This window comes from Plectropomus leopardus, chromosome 6, assembly GCF_008729295.1.
Source record: "Plectropomus leopardus isolate mb chromosome 6, YSFRI_Pleo_2.0, whole genome shotgun sequence".
NCBI classification, from domain to species: domain Eukaryota; kingdom Metazoa; phylum Chordata; class Actinopteri; order Perciformes; family Serranidae; genus Plectropomus; species Plectropomus leopardus.
In genome coordinates this window covers 29,921,145-29,943,871 of record NC_056468.1, presented here as the reverse complement: position 1 = coordinate 29,943,871, position 22,727 = coordinate 29,921,145, and the positions used below count along the sequence as shown (strand labels likewise).

Here is a 22,727-nt window from a genome sequence, read left to right as displayed (position 1 = left end):
TACCCTACTTTTTGAAACTGTACAGTACAGTACAGTACATGGAGCAAAGGGCTACGGCTGGAATCAAACCCGTGGCTGCTGCAGCAAGGACATTAGCCCCTGTACATGGGGCACCGGCTCTACCCACTGAGCTACTGGGCACCCCCTTTAAACAGGATTTTTAAAGCGAAATTTAATTTTTTCTTAACAGTGATGTTTCTGCTCATTTGTTTTCTTAGTGTCAAGTCACTGACTTTTTTATATAATATATTATTTAAAAATAAACAAAATCTTTGGGTTATGTACTGATTATCTAAATGACCAGAAACCGAATCTGAAAATAATATAATAATAATAATAAAATAAAATATAAACAGACAGATGAAAAATAATAATAAAAAATAGCAATAATAATAATAACATTAATAGATTTTATTTACATCGCACTTTACATTTAGCAAAATCTCAAAGACATGATATAGGGACAATAGATTAAAAACATTAATTAAAAACAAGGCAAAAACTAAGGATAGATTAAAAAAAACAGCAGCAAAGATTAGGTAATGGTATATAAAAAAGACAGAGAAAAGTTTTTTAGTCTTTTTTTAAAGGACTCAGTGCTCTGTAGTGACCTCAGGTGGTCGGGGAGGGCACTCCACAGGTGTGGAGCAACAGTGCAAGGCCTGATCCCCTGTAGTGTGGAGTTTGGTTCTGGGGGGATGGAGGCGGTTGGTGTTGGTGGAGCGGAGGTTTCTTGTGGTGGTCTGAGGGGTGAGTAGTTTCTTTGAGATAGGAGGGGGGTGTTGCTGTGAATGCACTGCATGATGTGTGAGGGAGAGTTTGGACTCTATTGTGAGTGTGGAATAGGAAGCCAGTGTAGGGATTGCAGGGATTGATGTGATATGCTCATATTTGTGCACTCTCATCAGGATCCTATCCGCGCTGTTTTGGATGTACTGGAGCTTTTGGAGGCTCTTGCTAGGGATCCTGATCTCTAAAAGTTGCCATAACTCGTTTCTACAGAGGTGCTAGTTTGCAAAAACTCATGATAATAACAAAAACATTTCTGGAAAGGTTTTATTTAAAATGAAAGCTGTATCCCTTTTCCCCAGTTTCTTGAATAGAAAGTGTATATTGTGATGTCATGAGAGGTGGAGTCAATGGGCTTGTCCGAGTTGAGCCCAGTCCCGCGCAGAATCAGTTGCCGGCGATCAACATCCGACTCATCCTGACTCGCTCTGGAGGGGACGTTGCTGTGAATGCACTGCGTGATGTGTGAGCAGGGAGAGTTTGGACTCTATTCTGAGTGGAATAGGAAGCCAGTGTAGGGATTTCAGGATTGATGTGATATGCTCATATTTGTGCACTCTCATCAGGATCCTATCCGCGCTGTTTTGGATGTACTGGAGCTTTTGGAGGCTCTTGCTAGGGATCCTGATCTCTAAAAGTTGCCATAACTCAAACACAACACAAAAAGATGCCTCATCCCACAAAACAAGGTTATAAGTCTGTCCTTTGCATATCTGTGCCCTCCTGCTCATTGCCTGATCATCTGCCTCAGTTTGTGATTTAAGTTTCTTTACATTCTGTCCATATGAAAAGTTAAATCCATCTCTCTAATCCTTTCCTTTTTCTTACCCAGCAACACTAATATCCAACCAGCACTCACGGTCCTCCGCTAACACCTCAGACAGATTCCAGAGTATATCTTCTCCCACTGTCAGGGGGGTGACGTGTTAAGGTTGAAGATCACTCACACGCCTCATTGTTATGACTTGTGATTGGCAGGGAAGCGTCCAGAGACAGCTGCAGGAAGGCTCGTGTGACATCAGCTGGCATGCTTGGAGGCCGACAGGCTTTCTGGCATGTGAGGGGTTTGACGACTCAGGAGAGTCAGCTGTCTAACGTCTTCCCTAATGCATGACCACCACACTGTGCTCAAACTACGTCACTAAGGTCCAACTGAAGTGATGGAGAGTTGCTGTAATCAATGCCCATTTCATATGATGACTGCACACATTGTCTGAAATTTTCTGGACTTTCTGTGTGCCTTAATTGTTTTTATTCTATTTGCTTTATACATTTTATTTTTGCATGTTTAAATGTTTAACCATCTAACCACCACCATTGATTAAAACTGGTAATTAAGCAGCTTCACCTTATTAATCTCCTATGATGTTTAGCACATCATGAAAGGGCCACAAGCCCAGCACCTGCTAATGTGTGCTCACCTTTTTTCTTTTTTAGATTATGGGGCATATTTTGACTTTACTTGACAGGATGTGAGCATGAAAGAGGGGACAACATGCAGCAGAGGGTGACAATTTTGAGGTGAAACCGGCGGCTGCTGCGGTAAGGACATTTGCCTTTGTACATTGAGCTCTATCCACAGAGGTCTCCTCCTCTCCAAAACAAACACACCCAGGGATTTAAACTGGTCAACAACAAAAAAGACCAGTTTCAGGTTAAAAAAATCTGTGTTTCCAACGCTCTCAGCATGGAGGGGCTTGTAACAAAGGTGGCTGCAAAGAAATATTAGGAATTGCCCTATTTAGAGCCAGAGGTTTGTCCATTCTGGGCTACTGTAGAAACATGGTGATGCAACATGCTGCTCTCCACAGAAGAGGACACACTCTAAGGTAATAAAACAACAGTTCTTATTTTCAGGCGATTATACACAGAAGAAAACATCCTTATTGTATTATATTCAATTTCTGCCTTAAGGTAAACTCAGCTGTTCAACTTGATTGCCTTCAAACCCAAACAGCAAAGTTCAAAGACAGGCGAGTGTGGTCACAAAGGCGTTGAAGAGTCACCTGGCTTTTGTTCAGATTTATGAGTGTGAGTAAAAGACTTCTGAAATGCTGCATGCATTCACCGGAGCCGGCTCTTGGTTAAGAAATAACTTGAATGTAGAAGCTGCATCACTTCTTTAAGCTTTTTAAACCTGAGCATTTTTTGGCTGGATTTATTTCAGATACATGGAAAGAAGGCAAAAAGCAAATTAAATGGAAAAGCTGCTTTAAGTTCTTACAATTTTGTAAAAATAGTTTTATATATGTTATTATCATAATTAGAAATAAAGTTCTCTGGACATTTTACCCAACTTTTTAAAAAGTAATTTTTATAAATTAACTAAATTCTTGCAATTTGCAGGACATTTCTCACCAAGTTGCTCATTGTTACCCATGTTTTCATGGGACTCAAAGGTTTAAATGCTTCTTAAATACGCCAGAATGCAGGGCAAGAAAAGTTAACTCTATCCAGGTTTCAAAAAGTTAAAATAACATCTCATCCTTTGTTCCTAAAAAACACACACAAATGAAAAAGACAGCTATTGTGATGCTGGTAAACTGTTTCCTTTGCTTCCAGGAGATACTTTGTACCGACGGTGAAAGGATGAAATTGATATGGATGCTCTTATTAGAGTCTGAGTAAGACTGCAAACATGTTGGAGTTCTTTAAAGGAGCATGTGTTCCCTGAGACTTCCTCTCATCACTGCCATGACATAGATACTGACAAGATTGCAGAAAAAACTCTCACCACCTGTTCTTCTGTAAAATGTCCATCAGTTACTTTCCTCTGGCTGCCGCGCATAATGAACAGTTTTGCCCTCCATATCTACTTTGTCACTTTGAGGTGATGCATTGCTTTTAGAATAACGACTTCTACTTCTTTTTCCACACAGTTCCTCATTTTAAATGCCATCTGTACCTGTCCAAATTATGCCTGATTCATGACAGCTTCCATTACTTATTTGTGTGTCTGAGTCAAGACTGTTTTATTGGGAAGGTGGCTGCATTTTATATTAGAGTTGTTATACAGGTGGAGATCGGACTGTGATTTATGATCAGATGTTCACCATCAGTCATCATGATTTCTCTCGACTGCAGCAGGTTTTGACAACAAATGTATCAAGTAATCCACTGATATTTTTCCATTTTATTTTTTCCAAGTGGATACAGGTCAAGGAAAAAAATGCAGACACTTTACGTGAAGAGCTGTTTACGGCCCAGAAAGCAGCCTGTCAGCACTTTTTTTTATCCTCACAGACCTAAATAAACCCTTGACCTCCTAAAAATTTGGGATTTTACAGCTGAATGGCTCGAGAGGCTCCAGGCAGGCGGGAGCGACAGAGCTGCCAAGGTCACAAATTGGCAAAACGATTTCTGCCAGCCGAGCGTTCAGGTCTCAGCGGAGATCCTGAGGGAAGTATGTTCAGGACATTTCAGAGGAGGAAACTTTAATCATCTCAGCAGGGCCTCTGGGGAAGTCTCAGCTCCTAATATCATCATAATTAGAGGGATCTATTGTCTTTATACTTGGAAATCATCTCTTGTTGGATTAACTCTGAAGGCCTCGTCGACAGGAGTGCAGCAGCTGCTTCACCTGGTGTGTCTGTCTCTTCATCTACCCGTCTATCTCTCTGTCAAACAAAGTTTAGAACTATCTGTCTGTGTACAAATTTACTTCTGCTACTCCTGCAAAGTGTCGCACTCAAGATTTGGACAGAAAAAGTGAAACATGTTTGTAATAGTACCAGACCTAACATAACAAGCAATATTCCTTTGAAGAAATGAAGATAAAGGGTGAAGGTGAGGGTGTCAAAATCCAAAAAACCAAGTCAAAATCTAAAAAAAAAAAAAAAAAACAAGTCAAAAAGTTTAAAGTCTCAAAGACTTAAAAAAAGAAAAATCTTTTCAATGTTTTCTTTTATCTAGGTCATATCCAAGTCTGCTTGCTTTTAAACCTTTGAGTTTGACCAAAAAAAGAGATAAATGGTACAATCTTGTCAGAATCCAGGACCCAAGTCAAAATCTCAAAAAACAAAATCAATTCACTTCAGTCAATCAGAAAATTCCAAAAAAAGACTTTTCTTTCTTTTAAGTTTGAAGACGAAATGGCGATCAAGGGTAAAAATGTGTCAAAATCCATGAAACGAGTCAAAATCTCCAAAAACAAGTTAAGGGAAATTAACCTTAATTGTGTTTTTATAAAAGCCTTTGGGTTTTTTTAAAGTCTGAAAATAAACGAAGGTACAGGATGAAATGGTTTCAGAATCCAGGAACCAGGTCAAATTCTCAAAAAAGTTCAGTTAAAAAAAATAAAAAATGTAACTGTGATTTTAAATAAATATTGTTTTTTGTTGTTGTTTTGTTGTTTTAATTTAGAGGTTAAGATTGAACCTCAAAACCCAGTAACCAAGTAAAGTCTAAAGTCTGAAATGTGACTTTAAAAAAGATTTTTAAAAAAAAAATCAAATAATTAACTCAAGTTAAAGTAATAATACTCCATTATGTCACTTTACATAATGTTGTATGTAGATGGTCAAGAAAAAATCATGTTAACTGCTTTATACACTATCGTTTTAAATGATTAAAATGCATCATATTTTATAAACTGATCATGTGTTTTGATTTTGAATTATTCGACTGAAAAGTAAAACTGGCAGCTTTAGGTCTTAAATGTCATGAAATTTAAAAATATATGGTGAAATAAAATAAGGCAACAACAAATAATATCCATCTGAAATTTGATGAAGTATAAGTACTGAGTAAAAGTACCACCACTGGCTACAATTCTATCTATCAATCTATCTATCTCTCTATCTGAATCATCAGTTTAACGAGTCAAACACGATTTCTTAGTCAGTCTTATAGAAGTTGTTTACTGACAACAGAACAGCAGTGACTACATAGAATTTGCATTTGACCTATCTTCCCTGACCTACATGAGATGATTCACTATACCATCTGAGGCGTTTCCGCTGGACACTGTTATAAATATCGGCGTCCTGCAGCAAAGGTAGTCACGCGAAGAATTGATGGAATGGGTGAGAGATTTTGCAGGCGAGAGATGACAGGTTTTCTTTCAGACAGTAACAGATATCTGCAGCGCTTTGGCGAAACGGTGGAGACTGATGCTTCTGTCAACACTGATGGTGCATTCAGAATTTAATAGAAGGAAAAGCCACTGCAGCAGTTTACAGAGAGGGTGCCCACCAAACACTTTGTACTCCACATTACAGGAACTGATTCACAGTTTTGTTTTGTTCTTGCTTTTTGTATTTTGAATGTAATAAGTGTGTAAGAGTGCACAGATAAGCATAAGAAGAGCATGTTTAGGAAAAAAGTTCCAGGAGAGGATAACCTGGACCTGCTAACAGAGGTCTGTCCTGAGGCCTGAGTGCTTTAAATCCTAGAGATGTCCCTGCGAACACCAGTTCTGTGCAGGATTTCTGCAACTGGATTTGCCTCTTGGCAAAGATGACTGAGAACTGCAAACGTTGGTTGTGGATGTAAATCTGTTTTTTTAACTGGAGGCAGAAAAATGTACTTTTAAATATACCCATGTATCTCCGTCCTGAAAACTATGCTCAAAACTGTTTTTTTGTGCCAGGCTGTAAACACGGTTAATGTTTTTCTACTGTAAAGTACATGTCCATGGCAATTGACTCTCTCTTGGTGACCATTGAAAGAAAGGTCATTTTTGACACCTCCTCATTGGCCTCATTATTCAGCCCGTGAGGTTTCTACTTGGTTAAGTATTCAGTAACAAGCACAAGATTATTGTGCTGTTACTGTAAGGAAAACTTCCATCCATTGACCCTCCATGGTTGCCTGCTCCTGGTCCAAACTCACACCAGTGACACAGTAACTTCCAGGACACTGATGGAGCCTGTCTGAACCTAAAATAAAGTACATGTCAAGGATTCCTTCAGCATGACAGTTGTCAAAGGAAGCTGGAACCAGGGTGTGTGCGAGGAGTCTTAGGTTTCAGGCTGCGGGGATGAATCACTCGGGGAAGTTGCGTGGGGGTTGGTTGCGGTGTTGCTAAGGGGAGGGGATTTTTTACCTCAGGTACAATGTCCCTCAGAGCGGAAACCTGTAACAGACAGTAGTTTAAGGACAGAGTGCAGGGAAGAGGGCGGCATGTACTGGTAAAGCACAGGAGGCCAAAGACCCGACTGACACCAAGGTGCTGCTGTGAGGCACAAACACAAATCTTGACTGCGGACACTGAGCTCAGAGCGGAGGAGATAAAACATGGGGGTGTACAATGAACAAGGGTAAGATTACTAAACCTGATTAAAAGCCTCTGCTGGCACATTAAAGAGGTGCAAAGGTGACTTTGAAGCATGCTTTGCATCATTTAAATGAATGTATCATTGTTTGTGTTACTGCTTCAGTATAATTAGCATTTGCAGGAAACGGTGTGAGGTGACATCATGACTGTACCGCACATACTTTTACAGTAATCAGAATTTCACGATGTAACATTTGTGTTATTTTTATAATTAATATGATAAATAAATTATGATTTAAAAAGAGTTATATCAGTAAATATGCTTAACCCTTTGAACCCAGGATAAATTCATCTGATTTCTTTCTTTAAAACATGGGAAAATGGCAATGCACAACTTGACTAAAAATGTCCCGCAAATTGCAAGATTTAGTAGATTTAGAAAAATGTTCTTTAAAAGCTAGGGGGAAAAGTCTTGAAAACTACACATATAATCATCATAATTATATATTAAAATTACATTACAAAATAGTTATTATTTTTTTACTTTTTTCAGGTAATTTCCCTGTTTTTGTTTTTGTTTTGTTTTTCTGTCTGTCTTTCTTTTTTGGTGTTAATTATCCGGTAATTTCTTTTTTTGTTTGTTTGTTTGGTTTTTTTTAAATAATGTCTTGCTAAGTTTTTTTTTGTCATTCCCTCTTAAATTATTCTTTGCCTTCCTACCATGTTTTTGAAAGAAATTTAGCCAAGTTAATCAGGTTTCAAAGTAAGTTTTAACCTCATAATCACTGCACTTTGTTCATGTATACTTCATCACTGTGTGTTTCAGGGCGGCCCTGCAGGAACCCGAGCCCCGCCACATACTGATCAAAGACAGCAAAGGAGGGTCCCCACGCCGCCGTCGCCACATGTCATCCCCCCTCTCCCTTCGCAGACAGCTCAGCAGACTTCCCCCCAAAGATGTCCTCAGTGACATGATGTTTGTGGGTCAGTTGCTGCATTTGGTGAACATCCCGAAAAGTAGATTTTACTGAACTTTTACTTTCAAGTGAGGTTTAATCTTTTCTAGTTCTCTGCTCTGTAGAAAAAGTCAGTATAAAAATAACAAAGTTTCTATTGCAGCATCGTGAGAGATGATTATAAGGAGTATTCTTTAGAAATAGTATGAAGTCTTAGTGGAGCTTGAAGTTGACATTTAGAAAGCAGGGGCAGTTTACAAAAAGTGACACATTATGGGAACCTTTTTCTTAATTCAGTGTATCTCTTAGAGCCTGTTTACACCTGGTATTAATTATTTGACACCTCAATCAGCATCATCAACATTCGTTGTGCTGCTTTCAGATGCCTTTTACATGCATTTAAACCTTTAAAACATTGAGCAAATTGATTTGATTTCGTTCAGAAACATGGCAATAAAGGCAATCTGTAACTTGGCATGAAAAGTCTAAGAAAAAAGAAAACTAAATGTATATTGAAATTGTTATTAATATGAATTTATTATAAGTATTATTTATGTTTATCATTTTATTTTAGCACTTTTTTCAGGTCCTTTTTTGTGTTTGCTCTTTAACTTTTCTTTTCATTTTTGGCTGATTTCAGGTTAATTTCTCTTGCAACCTTTTACTAATTTATTGATAATTTTGGGTAATTTTTTAAGTTCCTCATTGCCTCCCATCCCATCAGTTCGTCTTCATTTTCATAACTAGAGAAGCCTCTCTGAAAAGAGGTGAAATATTTTCAAAAAACCTCGAGTCCAGTTTCCTACAACATAGCACTTTGAATTACCATGACGTGGATGACTGATGATTTTCTCCGGCATGGTGCTGTCCACTTTTGATTGGATCGCCTAAGACGCATATACTAGACCTTAGAAATGTTGTATTAGTCCAACATCAATGGTACCTCTTATAAAACCACTTTGACTAAAAGGTTTAACATTGAGTTGATTCACTACAAATCTTTGGGGATCAGGCCCTTTTCGGAGCACAATTCAACTTAGTCATGCTCGGAAAAGCGTAAATGTTACTAATAACATTAACGATGGCTCTGTTCTATTCAAAAGTCCCAGCGATGCAGTGCAGTGAGTCAGCATGCACAATACCAGGAAACGGAGGCAGCTAAATGGAATATTTTCTGTACAAAAAAAGGCCTATTTATTTTCAAAGTAAACATGTAGATTTAAAAGGATGCAATGCTCATTAAATGAATGCATCACTGTCACATCTTGTTCTCATGTGGTCTCTGTATGGATACCATGCTGTCTAGAGACGAATGTGGTCACCTTTTACTGTAATTGCTCCAGTCTGTTAAAGAGGTGCTAAAGAGGATCTTCTGTTAATATTTAATGACGAGCTAACAGCTTCAGTCTCCTGCCAGAGTTCTCCATTATCATTGACATCACGGTTAATAATGGAAGTTATTATCAGTAACACCACCATCAGGGTCTCCAGAACAACGGTTCATTCCCTCCATGCAGACGCTGCCAGCGTTAAACTGCTCAGCAATGACAGGATTACATACTGCACCAATAAAGTCAGCCTTGATAATATCTGAGGAGGCTGTTGATCATTTAATATGAGAAAGGGAAAGCTGTTTGGGACTACTGAACTACAAATAATTATTATTATTATTATTAATATTATTATTTCCCTTTAAAGGGAAAAGACATGACAGTGTATGTCAATGATTCAGTAGCATAATTAGTCACTTACTCGGCACTAGCTGCGTTTTGAGATGAATCCCAGTGCAGGGGCGGGGAAAACCATTTTGCAACTTGAAAGGGTGAGAGGCCCCTTATAGTACCTTCACTATTTCTTTTATAGTTTAGTCTCTCAGCTGATTTATTCAGCCGATTTTATTTTAGGTATGACACTATTTACCTATCAATAAAAAATTGCTAACAAAACTAAACTTTTCGATCGAGGCTTTTCAAGGAGCCCCCTACCATCGGGGCCCTGAGTGTTCACCCCCCCAGCAATGATTACTGCAGTGATATTTAAAGTGTCTTGTAAACTTATGAGAGTGTTTGTGTGCATGACACAAAAATAAAGAAGTCAATCAATCAGTTAAATCTGGAGGCTGATGGTGGCACGACACCTCACTGAGACAGTTAATGTTGTTTTTTTCCCTTTAATTTCTCACCCATCTGTGCATTTGCAGTCTTATAAATTACTCATAATTTAGAGTTCACTTTGGCGATTTCCTCGATCGCACCTCTTTCTGCCAAGGATCACCATGGAAACCAGTCAAAACAGGCATTGGATTCATGCCTAAATTTGTTTACTGCTTCTACTGCATATAGAGAATTTTTTTTAAAAAAAGTGAGATATGATTGAAAAAAAGCCAGAAGAGGAAGTTCTGCAACATTAACTGTCACATTTTCAAAAAAATCTTTTTTGCTTGTGTCTGTTGCTGATTGACATTTCAATTTTTGCAGTTTAAAGATTCTGTTTTTATCCAGGTGCAGAGGAGGAGATTTATTTTCCTTCTACGGCAGCACCATAAAGATAGGCCTGGTGCTCCTACAGAGAGGAGACACAGATGTTTTGACTTTGATTTGACTGTCACGAAATTATTTGTGCCCTGTTTTGTCTTGACAGTCGGGGGATGGACCCCAGATGACCCGTCCTGTTTGGTAGAGCATTTTTGTCCAGAGTACAACGAGTGGAGAACAGCAGCACGCATGGTCAACAGTCGTGGCAAAGTGGCCGTTGGCACGCTGGAAGGCAAGATCTACACAGTGGGTGGGGAAGATAATGTCCGCTGTTACAGCAGTGTGGAGAGGTGAGACACAGCACAGATGCTAAATGTTTTTTACTAACAAGTTGTGCACAGTGGCCCTTTGAAACTTGAGGAAATTGGCTTGATTTCTCTGAAAACATGGGAAGAAGGCAATGAGCAATTTGGCCCAAAAAATAAGCAAGAAATTTGTAAAAAGTTACAAAAAAATCACCTGAAAATTAGCACAAAATTAAAAGCAAACAGGAAAATGACCTTAAGAAAATGTTAAACTTGTATATTCTTCTGCATCACATATTTAAACATGTGATTAAAATAATTATGAATATAGTTTTCTAGACATTTTTCCTTAATTTCTTTGATTTGATAATTATAATACCCCAAATTTCCAAGTATTTTTTTATCATCTTTTACTATTTTTTTGCAATTTGCAGGGCATTTCTTTCCAAGTTGCTCATTAGGTTTTTCACCATGTTTTTGAAAGAAATCAAACCAATCTTCTCAGGTTTCAAAGATGCAAAATGCTTGTAAAAGGTGTCTGGATGCAGCACAAGAAAAAAGAATGTTGATCTGAGTGTTAAAGGGTTAATTTGACAATTGTTTTTCACCTGGCAATGTCAAACTACAAATGTTCTCCCAAGTTTCATCATTGAAAGATATTTTGTTTATTTGTCACACTTTTTCACGTTCACGTTAGATGCATCAAACTGCTGACTTGCAGGCTGTAACTGAAACAGTTTTGGTTTACGTCGATTTTCTGGTATGAGGTGAATCAAACTGACATTTCATTACCTCTCACCGGTTATCACAGTTTGAGAAAGTGAGAGCAAGTTGCAGCTGCGGTGACAGTTTGAGATACCAGTCCTATCTTAATAAGCTAAAGCTGTCTGGCTCTGACAGGTGTGGTGCAGAGGTCTCCTCCCAGGTTGATCTGTGGAGGATGAAGTCGTGTAAATGTAATGTAGGTGCCATGTGGAGATATATCGAAGGGCTATCAGTCAGAGACTTTTGGCCTTGGTGCTGACACTGGGGTGGTGGATGTGCAGTGGTGTGAGACCGTGTCGGGCAAGACATGACTTAAGGTACGACCCAAAGTACAGAGCTTCTATACATAGAGAGATCTCTGTCCGTCTGTTTATATATGTTTATTTATGCCTCTGTGCAGGCGATAGCTGTGGCCGAAGGCCTTATGATTTCAAGTTGTCCATCTTTCTGTCCTACTCTTGTGAATGCAATATCTCAATAACGCCTTGAGGTAATTTCTTCAAATTTGGCACAAATATCAAGATGGTCTCAACAATGAACTGATCATATTTTAGTGGTCAGAGGTCACATTGACCTCATCCTTCTTATTTATGTGGGGACAATATTAAGGGAATTTTTGTCAAATTTGGCATCAACGTCCACTTTGACTCAGTGATAAACTGATTAATTTGGTGGCAAAAGTTAAAGGCCACTGTGAACTTGCATCAGTGTCATTCTCAGGAACACGATATCTCACAAACAAATCTGAGATTTCTTTTAAAGTGGCAGCTGGACTTGTTGAGGTTTCTTGAAGACGTTTCGCCTCTTCTCCTAAAGGCTTCTTCAGAACTTGTTGTCATGACCTGGATGACTGAGAACCTACACAGACTTTTGGCACAGATGTTCACTTGGACTCAAGGATAAAATGATCAAGATCATTGTAACCTTGCATCCGTCTCATTCTCATAAATACAATATCTCAAAAAGGCCTTGAGGAAGATTCCTCAGCTTCTGCACAAACATCTAGTTGGACTCAAGAATGAACTGCTGGGATTTGTTGGTCTAAGGTCAAAGGTCGAGGTCACAATGACCTCACAAAACATGTTTTTGGCTATAAATCAATAATCCATCCACTCACAGGACAACATTTTAAACAAATGTTTGATGGCATATAATAATAAAGTGATATTATTTTATATTGCCAAAAGGTCAAAGGTCAGTTTAACTGTGACATCATAATGTCTGTCAAAAAGTCTGGCCATTATTCATCGTCATAACTCAGGAGGAGGAGATATTTGATCAGACACGCATACGGTGACAATAATGTCGGGTGTCCACCTTGATACTGTGCTGAATGAATGAATGAATCCTCTTTGCTGCCGGGGGAAAGATGTGGTGTGTGACGCATGCATGTTTTCACACATATGGATGTAAACTGTAAGTGCAACTTGACTGGTGCATGGACTCATACAGCTGCGAGGTGGTAATTCTACTTTAATCAGGAAATGAGCCTCACTGAAATTAAAAAACTCTATGTGAGTATAACCAAGATAGCAGAAGCACTATAGAAAATAGATGGCAGAAACATATTGAGTTATTACAGATAAGGAAAAGATCACTCGGTAGGCATGTCATTATACCCAAAATGTGTTATGTAAACATAATTTAACTGCAGGTATGTTGCACAGACGGATCATTTGCAGAAAACAGGCTGCTATAAAGGCAGTAATTTGGTGCTGTGCATTTCTCACTAAATCACTTTCTGTTTTTTTTGTCATACCCAACCCTAATCAATCAGTCCTAACTGTCACAGGTCTGTAGGTAGTCCCAAGTGTGTAGTTCCTCAGTGTGCAAACTATGCCATAGCTTTTTAAGGAGCTCACTCTTTTCTTCACGGGGGGCGGGGGCTTTCACGTGCCTCAAAGAGAGCACTGATTGTGACTCTTGTTGCAAAGAAACATTCATAGCTGCAAGCATGTTCTTGTTGTATGAAAGCACTATGGACAGCACTTAATGACCACATCAAACCTCCACACTGGAATCAAACATCACAGTGCGATACATTATGGCCAACTAAAGCAGGGCACAGTGTCCTCTGCAGAGGGACGTACTGTAGTTTGATGGCAGAAATAAGACACAAATAGATCAAATAGCCATCAGCCTACAGTATACACACAAATGTATGAGTGTTACATATTTAAACTTCTTTGTTTTCATTTTATTCTGACAACAAAACTGAGAAATGAATAACGGTGATTTGGTAATAACGGTGATTTGGCACTGAGAAAGTTTGGGGTTTTCTCTGATCTTTGAGTAAAGCGAGTGAAAGTTTATGATATCGCGCCTCCTCGCCTTGATGGTGATGGCAAGAATAGGAAGTATGCAAATACCTTTATTAAATGCATTACAAAAATCAAGATCGAGATAAACTATATTGTCCCCTGTGGGAAATTTGTCTTTGGCTATAGCGCTACGCAAAGTTACGCTATAGCAATACTTTAAAGACAATCAGTCAACACAATGTGGTGAGACACACAGAAAAACAAAAGACAACACATATTCTACACGGTTTACACCAATTAAATGTCACCTTGAATGAGAAAAAATAGCATATTCCTTTGTTTTGCCCACCACAAAATTTTAAGTTTTTATTGGACTTTACTAGTTGTAACTCACAGAAAACAATTTCCAAATATAATCCACAAATATTTCACTGTCGACATAACATGTATTTTTAAATTGTTGTGTAGAGACATCACAGATTGATTTTGTGCAAATATGTATCCATCTTCTTTAAACATGTATTTTAATCTCATAGAAATTGTTAAAGGTTTTACAAATGGAAACATTTTCACCTCAACAAACACATATTTGCATATTTCTGGTTCCATGTTTTTAATGTGAAACAGGTTTTTGCATATTTGGCGACTGCATCCTGTCGGTTTGTGGACAATGTGACATTTGTGAATTCTCTTTATTTGTTTGAGGATTTTTGTCCAGTTCCTACCGCTGCAGGTCTGTAGAGGACAATCCACAAATGTAAAATGCAATTATTGTTCAATTTGTATTGGACTTTATTTGTTAAAACCCACAGAAGACAACCTACAAATATGTACCATGATCCACAAATATCTCAAAGCCAATCTCCCCTCAGCTCCCCTGTACTTCACCCCCTGCCCTTCCACTGTTCTTCTCATTTTAAAAGTGCTCTTCAGTAAAAAAAAAAAAAACATCAGGAGTTTCTTAAGGTCAGTGAATGGAACAAAGTGAGCAAGTCAGGGAACAACCACTCTGGCGATCTGTGCATCTAGAAATAAGAGAGTAGGCGGATTTTGTGATTTGGTTGTTTGAAGGCGTTCATTCATGCAAAAAGGCTTCCACTCACTGTCCTCTTCAGGAAATTTACTGAACCTTTGGTTTACTTTTTACCTAAAATACAAGTCTGATGCTAAATTCAGTTCTATGTATGATGAAGGAAAAAAGATATGCATTTATTTGTTGTTGTTCACTTCACTGAACAGCAGGGGCCAGCATTGAGGAGGAAATTAACATGAAACCCAAATTTTATCTCTAAGCCCTCTTCTTACTGAGCACTGGGCCACCCAAAATCCTCACTTTTCCTGATTTCCCTCATTTTTTCATAATACCCAAGTTTTAATTCCCATTGGCAGAAAAAAATAACCACACGCACACACTGTTGTCCTGTTGCACTTTTTTTTTCCTGATTTCCTCTCCTCCTACTCTATCAGATGTCTCCAAAGAGCTGGCTCTGTTCCCAATTCCCACAGACACTCCTTCGCTGAACAGCAGCCAGTTGACCCCATAAGGATCATCCCCAGCTGGCTGGCTGCAAACCAGCAGGGAAAGACCTGCACCAGACTGATCAGCTGTTAATGGCCTGAACTGCTAGCTCTCATTTTTAGTCACCAGAGTGCATCTAATCTCTGACGGGCAGTTACAGTGCTGATATTTCTGGGGAATTGCCGACATCCCACTCAAGCAAAATAAACTGCCAGTTAGAAGCGTTGTTTTGTGGGATGTGGGTTTTCAACTAATGGCCTTGAATGGAGAGAAAAAACTTTTTTTTAACAGCCTTCCAGTGGAGAGGAAACGCCGGCAGATGTTTGCACAGATGCCCACACAGCTCAAATACTTTCTCTCAGTGTGAATGTGTTTCTCAAAAGCACAGCAAGCATACAAAACAAAAAATATTCCATGAAAGCTTGTGCCTGTGTTGGTTGTTATTAGCAGCACCTGATTTGACTTTGACATAACCGTTCCTTCACCTCCGTCATGGCAGGTATAACCCAGACACGGACAGCTGGAGTACAGATGTAGCACCCTTGAGCAGCCCCCGCAGCGGAGTGTGTCTGGTGGAGATGGACGGATACCTGTACGCTATTGGAGGACACGACGGCATCACTGCCATAAATACTGTGGAGAGGTACTGCAGCATGAGTGCTACAAAAGGTCAATGTCTTATCATGGAATTAACCCTCTTAATAACAAATGGGACATCTCCACAACATTAAAAGGGACCACTATTCATTATTACCACCATAAAATCCTGCAGTCTAAAGGTTTCTCTTTGGTTTTTGCAGGTAAAACGTGTTCTTTTTTTCCATGTAAGACAAACTTAGGCTGTGTCTGACTTATACATCATAGAGCAAAATTAATAATGATTTTAACAACCTGACATCTCACATTACTTTCAAGCAATCTGAAGTGGCTGACTCAGAGAAACGAACAAAGCCATGATTCATCTGAGTTATGCAGAAGCATGAATGACTGACAGGCCATTTGTTAAATTAGTCTCGCCAACTTTGTGTCATTAATTCAGGTATGATCCAAAAATGAACACCTGGAGCAAGCAGACAGCCATGCTGACCAGACGCACCGGAGCTGTGGCGGCTGTGCTGGAGGGGCACTTGTATGTGATCGGAGGGAACGATGGCGATATGGCTCTTAACTCAGGTGAGAGACGAGGATGCAAATAAGAGACACTCACGTCAAATGTTAGCCACTTATCAATCAGTTAATCAGAATTTATTTGTGTAGCAATTTTCATGTAAGCAAAACAGTAACACAAAGTGCTTTATGCAGTATAACCAATATGCAATATAACACCCCCCTCACACACAGACACACACACACACGCACACACATACACAAGTGCACAGGCACATGGGTAAAAAAGCAAGACTTCGTAGTTAATTAAAGAACTAAAATACGAGTACTCATGAAAACCAGGAACTGAGTAAATGCTACCATGAGAAAGGAAACACAGGTTAAAACCTATAGATTAAAAGATACAAACACACAAATATTATAGGAACAATAAATATATAAAATACTCTAAATACTAGATATAGGTTATAAAGGGTAAAGCACAATCAATGATAGATAAAAATGTTAGAAATAATAAAACAATATACCCAATAAAATTTTAAATAAATAAATAGTTGAAGTTCAAATATAAGCTAAACTTTGTCAAAATTATTAAAAATACAATATAAAACAGAATAAACCAGCAAAAAGTCACTTTGAAGAAGCTGACACCAACAGATATCTGCCATTCTTGCTCTAATAAATGATGTTTATTTTAGTGTCGTTGTGCAAAAATCCCATGATAAATTTGAGCATACTGTAACTCAAGTCGTCTGAGAGAAAACTAGACCATTGCACCACAGCTATGCTCTTTTTAGGCTTTGGAGTTGTGACAAGACTTTGTCCAATCACAGGCCATTTTCAGAGAGCAGCTGTCAAATATGTCAAACACGACTCATGAACTGCAGTCAAACTGTCAAACAAGGCAAAGCTCATCAATTATGAATCAAGACTCTGTCACTGTATTGTGTTTTTCCAAACTTTTGTTAAACTATTTTTTTTGTTGTTGTTAATTTTACAAAAACATAGGGCAAACACAGTTTTATTTCCTCTGACATTTTTTTTTTTTTCCAAAATTTGGAACTTAGTAAAATTTTGGAGAGATATAATGTACACATACAGGTTATTAAAACTATGTCAGGGGGGAATTTGAGCTTTCAGTGTGTTTTGCTGGAATAAACAAGATGATAGGATCATATATCCAATACCAACATAAAATCTGGCTGTAAGGGTTTTGTATATTTCACCCACTTGGTCCAGAGCTCAATGAACACATTTTTTAAAGATTAAGAGAAAAAAAAAATGTTTTCTATAATATAAATGTAATTCATTATATCTATCTATTCCTGTATTGTGGGAGGTTTATGAAGTAACTAGCAAGCAGCAAGCTGATATCAAAATACCAAACATATATTCATCATTGCCTGAAAATCAGCACATCCTAAAAATAATGTGGAAAACTGCAAAGGCAGTGTTAAGTATGCTTCTAAGTGCTTTGTGAAATTCTGCCCACAAAGGCCTAATAACTGCACACTCCCAAATTACATGCCAATGATTGGCCTCCTGAAACCCACACAGTCTCCAATATTTGGCGTCCCCTCCAGCAAAAAGTGTTTTCTTCAAAAATATATTTTAGTATACTGTTGAGCTGTAAAATGAGAAAGTTTGTGAACTGGCCGCCGTGTTGACAACAATCAGGCCGAGACAAAGATTTCCTCACCGGCTGAACGAAACATTCTGATGTCACAGCTAAACAGTACACTAAAATATGTTTTCAGAAAACATTTGAGGCAAGAAAAAGACAATGCAGTATCAGAAACTTGACTTATATTTGATCAGAGCTGCCTGGTTTGACAGTATGAACACAGTTCACGAGCAGTGATTGACATGACTGACAGCTGCATGACTCAGCTCTTTTTCTTGACTTCCAGTAGATTAGAGGATATAGCGGGCAGGGGATTTTTTTTCTGAGACTAAATGTTTCAAGTACCTTTGTGTGTATGTTGTCATGTTTTCAGCAAATATGACCAGAATTGTTTTTTTTTCTAAAAGTTACTAGTACTGTAGTAGAAATAATTCAGATTGATAAATGATTAATTGAGTATCAAAATTGGCCATGATTAATTTTCCTCTGTCAAATAAATAATTAACTGACTTACGGTTTCAGCACTTCTTTGATTCAAATTGGAAAACATAATTTAAATTTTAATTACAAACATTTTTTTAATTGTCTGCCAGTTTTATGTGTTCATGTGATTTGTTGCTGCTGATAAAAAAAACATACAAAGAGGCACAATTTTCATGAAAAATTTAAATATGAAAGAAGTGATACTGAGCCCTATTAATGTGGGAATGCTACGGTAAAAATATGTAACTGGTATTTTGTGCTCAGGGGCATTTTGTTAATTGACTTGTTCCCACCACTATTTGATAAAAAATCTCTGCTTTCTTTGACAGCTTTGTGACGTGTGGCAGAACTTAAGTCGCACATAATCACCTTGACCTTTAATTTTCTGCGTGTCACCCCAGTTCACTCTCTATCTCTCTCTCTCTCTCACACACACACACACACACACACATTCTTTAGCCCCCCGACCTTGCCAAAGATAAGCAAGGGTCATGTTGTGCTGCCACTTGTCACTGACTATTTCAGTCTGTGAGAAGTGCACGTTAGTAAAATTCCCACAACCTTTTTTGGTTCCCATCAAGGTCACAGTCTTTGCTAAACGTTTGAAAATTACATTACATTATTTTTGTTTTAAATAGGCTTTCATTGCAAAACAAATAGGAATTATATACACATCATCGATATCTTGCTTCCTTGCAGACATTTTAAGCTTTTTATGTACATCTAGAACTGCATTAGAGCAAGAACCCGAGACATTTTTGTATATAAATATAAACACGGCCTGTCTGTAAAGTAGTGTTACTCATACAGTGTGTATATTGTATGGTATATATGGCCTCTTTTGACTCCTGCTATCCTTTAAATGTCCCCCAGTGGAGCAATACAACCCTGTAGATGGTACCTGGTCGATATGCGCCCACATGCTGAGTCCCAGGGAGAACGCCGGCTGCACCGTTTACCTGGGACACATCTACGTGGCCGGGGGCAAAGACGAGCTCAACCTGCAGCTCTGCGGTGCTGAGAGGTTTGACCCGCACACCATGAGGTGGACTCCTGTCAAACGGATGAGGAGCAAGAGGGCTGATGTGAGTAATGGATCACTCCAACACAAAAGATGTCAGGCTTCCCCTCTGATTTTAAGTCCAGTTTATTTTTACATTCAGATGTTAAGCACAGAAAAGATGGTGAGAAGTAATACAACTAATATGGCTGAGGAAAGGACACAATTTTCTTCAGCAGTTTACCTAAAAAATTTCAGTAGAGATTCAAGGTCTCAATACTATTTGGGGGTCTTACACTATTTTTTTTTTGTTTGTTTGTTTTGTTTTGTTGTTTTTTTAAAGATTTTTTTGCACATAAATATAATAATTTGGGAAGCAACTTGCTTTTTCTGGCATGCAGTGGTTGGATTGCCAGGTATAATTTTAACAGGTTCACCATCTTAGTTTAGCATGTCAGCATGCATTCTGGCATTCGCCAACAAACACAAAGCACAATGAGACTGAGTATGAATACTGAGTATGAGTATTTAAATACTATTAGTTTTGCCCTAGTTGGTCATGGTTTGGTCATAAACCAAAATACTGAACAATTAACAGTTTTGACCAGATAATGGAGCTAGATAACAATTAAAGGGTTACTTAGATATTTTTCACCCTGGGCCCTATTTCTCTATGTTCCTGTGTCTCAGTGAAAAATGGGAACAACAGTTTTGAGAATGAGTGAGTGAGAGCGCCATACATGGCAGCAGTGAAACATGCTGCGATGTAACCACTCAAGGTATTTGGCATTATCAATTTTCAACCACAAAGTGTTTTTGATATTAGAAGTGCCTGATAACATTGTGCGAAGGATCCCGAGAGAGATAGACCTTTTTGTTAGAGAGTAAGATCCTTTTTGTTTAACCTGAAACAGTCTCAATACTGCTTTCCCCGAACACACCAGACTTCATTTAAATAAATAGTAGTTTTAGCATTGTAAAACACACTTATTCAGAGTCGAGAGAAACAGAATAAAGCTCACAAAAGCTGTATTGGTCCATCTTTCCACTGTTTGAAAAATCAGCATCTTTGGTTTAGCTAAATAACCCATAATTCATCCAGTTAGACGTGAAATGTGCTGGCTCTATACATACTAAAACTACTCTTTATTTGAATGGAGTCTGGTGGGTTTCTCTATGGAAATTCTGACTATTGCTGGTTAAACAAAAACAAGCACTTTTCGTGGCTGTACAGTGACATCACCCTGCGCTGTGTGTCACAGTGCAGCCTAGCTCGCTGGTGCCGCCTCGCTCAGTGTTGGACTACTTGAAAAATGTAGTTCCCATTCGATGCTCAGACACAAAAACATGAGAAAATAGGCTCCAGGTTGAAAAATACCAAAGCTACTCCTCGGCAAAGTTATTACACTTCATCCTGAGCGGGACATGCATATCTGTGCCAAAGTTCATTGCAATCTATCCAATAGATGTCAAGACATTTCAAACAGAACCAATGTCAATCTCATGGAGGCAATTTTGTTCCAATCCATCTAGATTTTTCACAAGATAATTGAAAACACTGACCTGCTGTCGGCACTGAATGAAGCGTCAGGGGATCTCCAAAACATGGCAATCAGCCCAGTCGCTGATGAGCTCCAGTCCAGACCAAATTGGTGGACCAACAATACTTTCCATAGAGTTATGTCACTATTGAGACTTAAAGGTGTCTTGATAACATTTTTCGTGTGTATGTTTTGTGTGTATTGCTACGGAAACCCCCTGGTCTATTGCTGGTTTGCAGTATTGAAATAAAGTAGCCAAAGTGCATGCCAGATCTTTTTCATTTCAACTCAATTGTTGCTGTATTTGCATGTAACTCTGTTATGCTCACTCTTGTGTATTATGCGTCAGATGTCCCTTGTCGTCTTCAATGGTGCCTTGCTGGCTGTGGGAGGCTCTGACGGTGTCACCAATCTGAAAACAATAGAAGCTTACTGTCATGACACCAACACATGGAGGTAAGAGGAAAAACAATGCAGTGGCATCCTTCATACTGCTTAGTTCTTTCTGCTGTGACGTTTTTGGTTGTTTTTTCTTTTTACTTGGCTTCCAAGAGATTACTCATCTTTCAAATAATGCCCTGAGCTTTAAAATATTTGTTTGTTAATGGGGTTTGCAGAAAGCATAAAAGCCACGCAACACAACAGGGATTCTGGGAGCTTTAAATACAGTGTACAAAACAAACAGTATTTTGCATGTATCGAGACTTTATGTTGAAACATTAGAATCTCTGTTTTTAACAACATGGAAGGGTTACTAAAGTTGAGTGAACTGGATGACATAAATAAATGTATGTATGATCAGATCATTCACTTCTGAGCAGTAAAAAGTTTGAATTATTTACAATAGTACTTAGTGTAAAGCTTCACAGGGTGCAGTGCGATGCAGACTACAGAAAAACAGTGAATAGCCTTATCATCCAAAATAATTACATCTTTTCATTAACATTTAAATGTAACATTTCATGAATTAATTTTACCAATGATCTCGTCATTAGGATATACAGCTGTCAAATTTTAAGCTCAGGATAAAAATACTTTACATCAAGAAAGTCTGCTGCTTACAGCCTGACAAATACACAGTCACTTTGTGATTCATGCACCGGGCTCATGTAAGGCTCCTATATCGTATATATGCCTCCAGGCTGCTCGCTGAATTCTGAGTGCTTCATCGTCTGAGTCTGACTGTTTCCCTCTCCATCTGTTTTTAGACACTTTGGAAGCATGAAGAGCAAGCATCCAGGAGGCAGAGTGGCTGTGCTGTGCTGAGACTCCACAGTGCTCGTATTATGTGAACAGGACAGAGGTGTTAGAGAGAAACAGCCTAATGGATGAACGCCAGGCTCCGGGACACATTGTGATATGCTTCAAGTAAGGCAGCATAATGACTGAATAATTGAAGAGTTCACTTCAAAATGAGACATCGCCGCATTAGTCAAAGCTGGCGGATGCTGTTACAAAATGACTTTGTGCATTAAATTAAAGCGCATTGTAGGCTACTGGGTTACCATTAAAGTTATGGGTCTTTTTATGTCTCTAGATTACAAAACAGACCCTTTTTTATAGAGATGAGTCAGCTGGCAAATACATTTCGGGTTGGATTTTTTTTCCCTCTAAAACAGATCAATGAAATATTTTGATTTGGCACTACCGCAGTTATAGCCCAACTAATAACGGATGTTTTATTGG

General features: G+C 38.5%; 1 protein-coding gene across 1 annotated transcript; it reads left to right on the top strand.

Annotated features, from left to right (window-relative positions):
* The first annotated feature begins 6,966 nt into the window (after positions 1-6,966).
* Positions 6,967-22,307, top strand: LOC121944708 (kelch-like protein 20). The gene is made up of 8 exons (XM_042488598.1): positions 6,967-7,049; positions 7,833-7,990; positions 10,603-10,786; positions 15,786-15,929; positions 16,326-16,459; positions 19,374-19,585; positions 21,391-21,497; positions 22,250-22,307. Exons 1-8 carry the CDS (start codon positions 7,027-7,029, stop codon positions 22,305-22,307), a joined length of 1,020 nt encoding a protein of 339 aa, XP_042344532.1. The 5' UTR covers positions 6,967-7,026.
* The last annotated feature ends 420 nt before the right edge of the window (positions 22,308-22,727 follow it).